At 37.1% G+C, this 9,820-nt stretch overlaps 1 protein-coding gene across 1 annotated transcript; it reads right to left on the bottom strand.

The window, feature by feature from the left end:
• Nucleotides 1-6,497: 6,497 nt before the first annotated feature.
• On the bottom strand, nt 6,498-9,820 carry LOC139143829 (eukaryotic translation initiation factor eIF1-like). The gene is made up of 4 exons (XM_070714409.1): nt 9,627-9,820; nt 8,048-8,111; nt 7,675-7,768; nt 6,498-7,521 (listed from the first exon to the last, which is right to left on the bottom strand). The coding sequence occupies exons 1-4, from the start codon at nt 9,652-9,654 to the stop codon at nt 7,375-7,377; spliced, it is 333 nt and encodes a 110-aa protein (XP_070570510.1). The 5' UTR covers nt 9,655-9,820; the 3' UTR covers nt 6,498-7,374.

The raw sequence follows: 9,820 nt of genomic DNA on the forward strand, positions 1-9,820 counted from the left end.
AGCATGCAATCCGTCCCACGTAGTCCTCCGCTGGGTACAGTAACATAGTTCTCTCAGAAAACTCTGTTTTATCGATCTTGTCAACAGTAGATTCAAATAATTTTGGACCTATATCTTTAATATTAGAAATTTGAGCCTGCGTACAGATTTTTCCTATCGCAGACACAATTTACAGAACACTGTTGTGTGTCTATGGAGCAAGAGGCCAGGCTTGTCGCATTGCGGCATTGACGCCGTGTATAACAGATAGAGAAACCCCGTGGACCGACCGGCTTATTAGCATAATTATTGCAGAAAAACCCATCCCGGTCTGTCTGTGACCCCGGCATCTAGTTTACTAGTATACACATTTGCGACCACGTCCCGTTTGATAATAGACTAGCAATTAAAACTTTCCTGTATAATCAATAACTTTTTCCCTTACATGTGTGCACGCGCCTAATCTGCTGGCGTGAAATAAAGCAAACACTGTCAACCTATTGAACTATGGGCAACAGTTTTTGAGCCTTTACATAAATTTCCAAAAATATCTGGAAAACCGAAAAGTAAGGGGGTAACCCATATTATATGGAGGGATAGGGGAATGGAAAGTGGAAACTTTCGAGAAAAAAAAATTGTTGCCTGCTAAATTCGCAAGGCCGAAATTATTACAACTCTGAGAAGGGAAAATAGCATTCTCTTATTATGATATTTAAACATAATATCAATAATAACTCACGTATAAATACGATAGGGTTTGTGCTTGTGTTCACCATTACAATATTATTAAATGAATAGGCTGCTGTTTTCTTATCTTTTATCACTAGAGGGACGGGGACATTTTTTTACTCAGTGAGGCCGACTGAGAAAAAGTAGGAAGTAGGACATATGATAGATCTTTCCGATGGGGAAGACAAAAGTTAGTTGCAGGGAACCTCACCAAAAAAATCATGACGGTAGTCATTGCAACGGTGACACGAATGGGAAATGTGTGAATTTAATGAGAGGCAGCACAAATCAAGGGACAATCCTTTCTCCTCTACAAAGAAACGCCACTTTCATCAAAAATGTCCTATTTAATACCACTCTTGGAAACTTTTTTAACTTTTCAACTCCTTCTTTGCAAAAGTTTCTTGTCAATACGACTTAATTCTTGTCTATAATGATAGAAGAAAAATACTTCCCAAAAATTCATCAAAAACATGCCTTCTGTCAAAAAGTTTTGTATATTGTTCTGGAAAAAGTGTGTAAATGCTAGGTGCATCTTCAAAATTCTTATAGTAATTTTCTTCCTAGATGCACATTATGTTGCTTATTATGAAAATACTGATATTTATTATGATAAAAATAATATGTAGGGAAGAACTATATGATTTTTGGTAGGGAGGTGGAAGATTGTTGGGAAAAAGTCGGATAGTGAAGGAGAAAAAATATCAAGTAGATTTTAATTGCTTCTGCATACTATGGGAAAAATAACTTGATGCAGGACAGGAAATATAAAAAAAAATTGCCGCTGTCACAGTCATGGAAAAGAAAAACCCATTGCTGCCATACCCTTCCCAAAACCCCACCCCTTAAATAAAATAGTTCTCCCCTTTGCGACTGTGTGGGGTGTTTTACCTTTATACCTCAAGATGAAAATAAACAGTTGCATACATAATGGACAGTTTGCATTATTCTCATTTTACCATTCATATATACTACATTTGGTAAATTTTCTCAACACCTGTCATAAGGTGGAGCTGCATGTTGCCAACACAGTTTTTTTTCAAAGCAATATTTCTCATCAAAGATGACAAGGAAACCCCCTCATACTAAATATTTTAAAAACAGGAGAGACTCTAAAGTTTAGTATGGTAGCAGTAGTTTATTCAAAGGATGAAGTGGGTTTATACTTGGGGCAAAAAACCTCAATTTTGGTATTAATTATGAAAATTAATTTAAGTCAAAAATTTGACACTATTTTCTGAAATGTAATGTTTCAATTGAAAGAAGAGTACAAGTATAAAAAAAACAACTATTTTATTTTGCATTATCTATCCTAATGCTAAAATGGTATGGGTTGAAAGACTGACTCTCAAAAAAGTTATTAAAATCATGATTGGCAAAATTAAAATGCCTCTAATACAAAATGTAAGAACATTATTACCAAACAAAATAGTTGTTTTTATATAGCATTTACAGAAAATAAAGAATGTGAAAATTTCAGAAAATTTGACCCAGCCAGACTGGAGTTAAATTCTTTGGAAATCTCTAAATTGAAAGAAGAAAGAAGCCAGGAAATCGGGTGATTTGCATATATTTGCACAAATGAACACTTCTTTATCACATCACTTACAACTGCTTGACAAGCTTAAAGGTGAACCCAACCAATTTTTTAATCTTGGGTTAACAAATTCATTAAAATTGAATGAATATTTGCAGAAAAAAGTGATTTTTGAGCAAATACGCTGTGTTGGGTGCATCGCCCCCTTAATGAAATTAAACCTCACCGTCAGTTTTGGTACCTGTACCAACCTTATTGTTGAAATTTACATATATTGTTTGCGTGTACAAAAAATCACGAATACTGTAAGAAACATGTTGACCAAATCAAATCAGTCAATCTCATTGGTTATCGAATTTTGAACCTGTTTTACAAAATCACTGACAGAACGCGGTCGCACAAAGAAATATAAAGAAGTAATTAACCAATCAGAAACAATCTTGTGAGACCACTGCAGGTCAAGCATAAAAAGCATCTTTAAGAAACTTGAATATCTGATATGGGACTCCTGCAGTTACTGTATTACAGTGAAAAACACCTAAGTGCCAATAAACTTTGAAAGAGTGTCTATATGCAAACCAACAGAAGTGTACTATTAACTTGCACTGAACTATGTATAGTATCTACATAACTTTGAAAAGACTGAGATTTCAAAGACATTCAAAAGTATTGAAAATCAATCACCACCATTAACTGTCTGGTGAGTCACTGAGTTTGAATAAACCCTGGGGGTTCAGGCACCTTTGCTCTGAATTCAGTACAGGTGTACCCTAGAAAGGCAGTTCAAGCTTGTAAAATGCGTACAAGGTGTTCAACAATTAGCGCTGTACTGATGTAAAAACTCTGATGGGTCAAAGGTGCTTTTGGTCTGGGGTGAAAAATATGGTACTACTGTCAAAAACAGCTTTTCAATCATTTCACTGATTTCTTGGGTAACATGTCTACAAGAGAGCCTATGGGGCACACAAAACAAGGGCCAAAATGGTGGCTTGTATTGGTAAATTCTTCCATTGGGATGGCAGTGGCGTCTCAATATGATTTGTGTTGGTATCATAAATTTGTCAGAACATACCGGCTTTTGATGAATTTTGACCACACTCAACTGCTGTGCATTGATTGACCTTTTTATGACATTCAGTCAAATGATTCTGTATTCAATTTTTTTCGGCCAAGATGCTACTTTGAAGTGCCTCCTTATAAAATTCTCCCTGAAGTAGAACATGTTCGGTTCAGAACCCGGTCAGAATTATTATTTGGGGCTAGGTTACAAGCTGAACATCACAAAGGTACAGCTCTAATGACACACCTCATAGGCAGTCTTTTTGACATCCATTTCTATAAAATATTTTTTTGTCTGCTCTTTTGAATAAATTCGTTTAAGGCTAGTGGAGTGAAACAAACTCTACCTGTAATGTTTATGTGAAAAATGAAAATTCAATCCAATTGTGATTCAATAGTGATGACTTTCAAATACCAGCAAATCTTAGGTTGTTTCTATTCTTCAAAAAATTTGCACAGTGACCCCTGATTTTAATTCTTGAATGCGAAGGAGAATTGATTGTTGTTTCCTTGAGGAAAGTTTGCGTGAAAGTTTTAAACTTTCAGGTTCATATAGCATAAGCAGCGAGAAAGTATATGACAAAGAAATGTAGAGCAAAATTGCAATCTTCGATCTTTGTTAGCAAAGGGTTTTTATTTTGGCAGAAACCCTCCTTCTTCGGTTTATAGAGAGAGGGGTAGTAAATGCTAACCTAAGCAAGAGAATCAAACCGTGAATCTTCACACAGTTTTGATGAATCAAGTTCACCAACTCCCATGCTGTAAATTGGCTTGCTGGAACATTTCTAAATGCAAACTGCCAAAGTATGTAGTGGTATTAGAAAATAATGTGACGGCAGTAATCTGAGAAGTTCTCATTCCATTAGTATTAAAAGTTATTCTGTGTTCTGGCTTTCACCAGGGAATTTCACATAAAGAGATCAACAATTTCAATAAAACCGTTGAGATTCCAGGATTAAAATTTACATGTACGTAAACCCGACTGAAACTTTAAAATTCCATGCATAAAATGAGTGCTTCACACGACTGCATGTGGATGCAATTGAGGTAAATTATTTTCTCTTCCTCAACAAATTATTATTGTAGACCAACAGACAAACCTCAGAAAAATCCATTGCTTTATACAACGTAATTCATTCTACCATGGTTATATACCTGTGAGGCTGAATGCGTTTTCAACACACTGTATAGAGACTTTTTGTGATCATTAGCAATCTGCAGTTGACACGAGCAGTTGGAAATACATTTTACTGTAGTCAACAACAAGAAGCCAGACTTTGGTTTATGGGACAAGACTAGCTGGCTACAAATTGTTAAAATGATGGCAACAAACAATCTGGCCAGTTGAAGTGACGATGTGGATGCACTTATTATTAAATTAATACAGCTAAAAAGTAAACAATATAACATGAATATATTTATCACGTCTGCTCAACATATGTGGCTGGAGAACCAGTGTAGCGAATATAAGGATGGGACTTTAAATCGTCCTGTATCATAAATTGTAAAAATATGGTTTTTATGCCATCAAAATCCTGACATTTTGTAATTTATGTTGCACGACAACATACAAGGATATTACTGCATCTTAGTACAACTTTGGTGAGTCGCATCTGACATGGCACAGGTACGCGTCAACAGCTTAAAACCACAATAATCAGATTTTCTTGAATATAAAGGATCACATATTGGAAAAAATGTGCAGTACTCTTTCTGGATGACCATGTTGTAGATAAATTAGTGAAAAGCAAAATTCAGACACCCACTGTGATCAAAGAGAGCAGCTGGCACCACCATTTTGAACCTGGCTTTCATTGATCGATACACGTATTAGCCATCGTCTAGTTGCTACTGCAGGAAGTAGTATTCTTGCTGGCTTCGGTGGCACCAGCATTAACTTGCATTTGGCAGTTCTAAAATTCTATATCCCAATTAAAGCCTCAAAACGTGTCCAACAACAGCTTCTGACAACTTTGCATAGAAATATGGACTGGCACCTTGAATTATCAGCACCACAAAATTGACAAAAATGTTTTTAGATATGGTGGAAATTATCACTATTTTTTGTCCAATATCAAACTTTTTGTGGTACTTCAAACAGTATTTATTTGGTACAATTTAGTTTTGAAAGGTTAAATAGGTCCTGGGGTGCTCCCCAGACTCATTCTCATGAGCCAGAGCTTTTTGTATGTTGAAAAAGGTCAAAGGTCACCTCAACAGTGCACCTTGTACATTTACTTTGTCACATACCTGGCAAGTGTTCGTTTACCTAACTGTACACACTCTTGCCAGAGCCAGTACATGCATGCCCTCACCAAGCATTGTTCCTGCGTAACTGTGCTGAAACATACTGATAATGGATAAAAATATTCTTTAAATAAAAGTAGTTGAAGACACGTATTGCCAGAGAATGAACAATCTGACTGTACTTTGGCTCAAGAAACACAGCCAAACATGAAAGCAATCACGTGAATGATTTTGAGGCAAAGTAGAAAATATAAATTTTGACGAAGTCCATGAACATGATGAAAAGACTTCAAAATCTGACCACAAGAAAATTCAAACAGTGTCTGAAGACATTTGACAAAGTGGCCATCTGTTAGTGAATGGTTTTTGAAACATCTGAGTCTATGGCATCATTAAGCCAGTCTGTTGGAACAAATTTTCTCTTGGAATTTTTTCCTTAACATCCAGAATTTACCCCGTTTGTTTGGTACCTTTCAAATATTGCAAAACTAAGGCAAATGAAAGCATACCACACATGTTAATGAGGCCTCAGGCTTGCTAAGAAAGTTGAAAGGAGGGGGGCAAGGTGGTGCACTCCTCGGTGTTGCGCCCTCATACAGGAGTGACTGCTTGATGGCCAGAGTGAAGTTTTGTGTACATTGGATTGGCAAGGTTGTACATCCACTGCTCTCTGTAGTCTCACCATCCAGACCTTGTTGCTTTGCTCATGCATAACAATCATAGAAAGATACACTGTAAACAGTGGGGAGAGCAAGACTTCTCCACCAAGTCACGATTACCTGACCAGAGTCACTTCGGTCCTTGCCCCAGCGGCACACTTTGCCTCGCTTGTTAAATTGCACTAAAGCAAGCAAGGTCTGCAAAGCGAGATTGTTCTCTGTACCTCTGCCAACAACCTGATGTGTGAACAAAATTGAAACGAACAGAAGAACGAGAACGCCTCAAATACAGAACACAAAGGAAACTTTATTGCAATTAAACATAACTATATGTAAAATGATACAAAGAGATGTGAAAAACTAAAATTTATCTAACTATTCAGAGATTTTGAACATTACACTAACAAGAACTACAGTTAATCTGATTAGAATTACTACAAACAGAACTAAAATTTTAAGGAATTTTAAGGGTTAGAATTGTACAAAAACCATGCCCGGACCCTTGCATTTGAAGTGTAGGTGGCTTTCTGTCCATGGAGGCATTTCTTAAAAGACGAGACGCCAATTAAATCGTTGTATGTATACATGTACACCTATCGGAACACTCTTTGCATATATCAGGACATCAGACTCTTGGTATTTCCCTTGTAATTGAATTTGCAAACATGTTCACTTTATCAAAGTAATTACAGAAAACTTTTCAAAAAAAAAGTTTTTTTCTTATTTATACTGAAATAGAATTGTCATCTGGTTTGTTGTTAGGTACAAAATATCACACTTAAAATAATTTACTCCTCTGTGCAACTTTGTAATCACCTTGGAACAAGCACATGTCTGAGGGTGCATGTCTGTCGCCTGAAAACAGATTTGAAATAATGGACATTCATTGAGATGTTCCAAAGCCTAGGTATTTCTAGTACTGTGTCCATCCTTACACTACAACTTACATGTACACCAACATTTACAACTTTACAAATACAAAGGGATGGTGGTGGATTAAAAATGGCAAAAAATCAGTCTTCTTTGAAACAAACCGGATTGTGTATCTATGTTGACAAAAAAGCCCCTATCCTAGTTGAAGAACTACTTTCAGATACTCGTTGATGAGTGTTAATTTTTTCTAATTTCACAGACTCTCATTGGCTCTGGCTGCCACCATTTGATTTAGAAACCGTGAAGTTTCAGCTGGTCAGCCTTGGCGATTCCAACATTCAGCAAGAAGGCTTTTATGTTCTGCCTCTGGTCTCCCTGCAGCTGAAGAACTTCACCGTATTCTGGGTGGTCAACTACTGTACCATTGCAGGCAAATTCCTGAAAATAAAGTTAAATCAAACAAAATCAAACTAACAGGCATTTCAACATGTGATATTTGCAAAACTGGAAGCACAAGCATATGGTTGTCATACAACTACTCGTGACTAGCTTAGGGGGCACACTAATAATTTGATTTGGAGTTGGCCTTACCTTTTTGCAAGCTCGCACCAGTTTTTTCTTGTCGTAGTCAGCTGATATGCCCTGAACTGTAGTTAGGGATTTTCTCCCGTTACGTTGTTGGATTCTGAAATCACAATGTAAAGGGTTGTTAAAACTAACAATGCACAAACGTCATTGTACCTTCATTCTGTTAGCTAGGATTCTCAATATACATTGCTGCTGCAGAGCAAAATATTTTATCCGGGGTCAGGTCAATAGAAGGAATGCACAAGGAGAGACCTCTCATACATCTTACATTTGAAGCAAATACCAAAGTGTTCAGCAAATATAGTTTTTGGTGTAGGAAAGTAGTATATATCTCTTCGGCTGTAAGAAGTATTATAATAGACAATCTCTGACTTGCCTTATGTGGATGATCCCTTCCTGTAAGCCCTCGTCCTCTCCTTTGGATGCATCAGCGAAGGCATCTACAAACAAACAGAGTAAACTGTTAAAAATGAACGTGAAGAGGGGATGTGAGCCAGTTGAAAAAAAACCACCTCATGATGAGGGGAAAAATCAACTGACACGTTAATACACCCTTCCTCTTGGTGAATTGACATTGCCTTTAACTTTTTAGCCTCTGACATCTGTGTGTAGTTTACATATATTTGACTACAAATTGATGGAATGTCACATGTAATAATGTATTTTTCAAAACTTGTGTGAGGTGGTTTCATTTTCAAGTTCATTTGGCTACCAATTAAGCTTATTCAACTTGCCATGTTCAAATGGTTACTAATTGAGAAGGTGTGGATTTTAAACAAGGTCAGCAGTTCACATGTCTATTTGTGACAACCTTTTCTCACGGGCACACCAAGGAAACCCTTGATTCATTAATGGCTTAAAAGTGACTTCTTTCCTTTCCACGCATTTTGATAAAATTCATATCTATCATTACATCAAGTCAATACTGAAGAGGTTAAATTTTAATTTGTTCCACACAAAATGAAGCCACTGCAAGTGTTTACGTAAAGGAAGTCAATTTTGTAGAGCGCCATTTTGTTTAGGCGGCCGCGAACACAGTTCAGAAGAGATCAACAGAGCTTCCGACCTTGAGCTTATTTTTATATTGACGGTTCTAGCCCTATTAAGAAATGGTTCACCGGTAGATAGAAAAGCCCTGGGCGAAGAAGAAGTACAACTCGTTGGGGTAAAATACAGAACAATTTCGGTATCTCGAGCAGCGCGTCTCTTGTCGTTCGTTAGTCGCGTGACACAATGACATGAAGGTTTTCGAAACGGAAAGCAATATAAACGACCAACAAAACAGTTGTGTATTTTCTTAGTTTCAATAATATTAAATGACAGGTACTCCTGTCTACGAAAATGATGCGCCGACGACCCAAATATCCACTTCCGTCTGTTGTATAAAGGGACTGCGTCATGACTTGACACCGTAGACTGTAAATACCGCCCGATTGGCTTCTGAAACCGCCATATCTGTTGTTTTTGCAGCATTGTACAGGAAAAAGACTACACTTCCCTTTTCGCCCGTCAACACGCTAGTCCTACTTTTATCAAAACTCTCACCGACCTTGGAGGAAAGAGTAAATTTTCAAATAGATATTCACGATAAAGCGGGTTCCGAAAAAAAGGACATTGTAAGAAATTCGACGCTGACCGTTGAATATATCGCCCTTGAAAAATGGATCTTTGTATGTTTATCTTTCCCCTCAAGATAAAAACCCTTCTCGCAAATCACCCTTTGTATCACAGTTAAAATTTCTTCTATACTCGTGTATAAACATTATTAGAAGGCTTGATTCCGACATTTTAATGTTTAAATAGAGAAACTAAGTACGTGAAAACCGCCTTGACCCACTCGTTTGGAACACATCCAAGGGCGTATCTTTCGACAATCTACACGAACGCAACGGCCGCCATTTTGCATCCGCCCTTTGAAGTTAGTAAAATTTACACGGAAATATCGTTCAACTTACCAAACGTTTGGAGATTTTGGATCGACATGCGATTTGAGGTGACTTCTGGCTTCCTTGAGGAACAAAAAATAAAGTATCAGAGCTCGAATACGGTAAGGATTACTGTGGATTGCGAAAGCGTAAGTCGGCGACACAAGACTACAGAAAATGGCGAAATGAATGAGTCCAATGGCGAGTTGCGCAATGATAAATAG

This window comes from Ptychodera flava, chromosome 11 (genome assembly GCF_041260155.1).
Source record: "Ptychodera flava strain L36383 chromosome 11, AS_Pfla_20210202, whole genome shotgun sequence".
Lineage (NCBI taxonomy): Eukaryota > Metazoa > Hemichordata > Enteropneusta > Ptychoderidae > Ptychodera > Ptychodera flava.

Excerpts from the sequence above, each read along its gene's own strand:
- LOC139143829 (XM_070714409.1), bottom strand. The coding sequence starts at position 9,654 with ATGTCGATCCAAAATCTCCAAACGTTTG. Across the intron at positions 8,112-9,626 it reads CCAAAATCTCCAAACGTTTG|ATGCCTTCGCTGATGCATCC; the intron begins GTAAGTTGAACG and ends GTTTGTTTGTAG. Across the intron at positions 7,769-8,047 it reads GAAGGGATCATCCACATAAG|AATCCAACAACGTAACGGGA; the intron begins GCAAGTCAGAGA and ends TTGTGATTTCAG.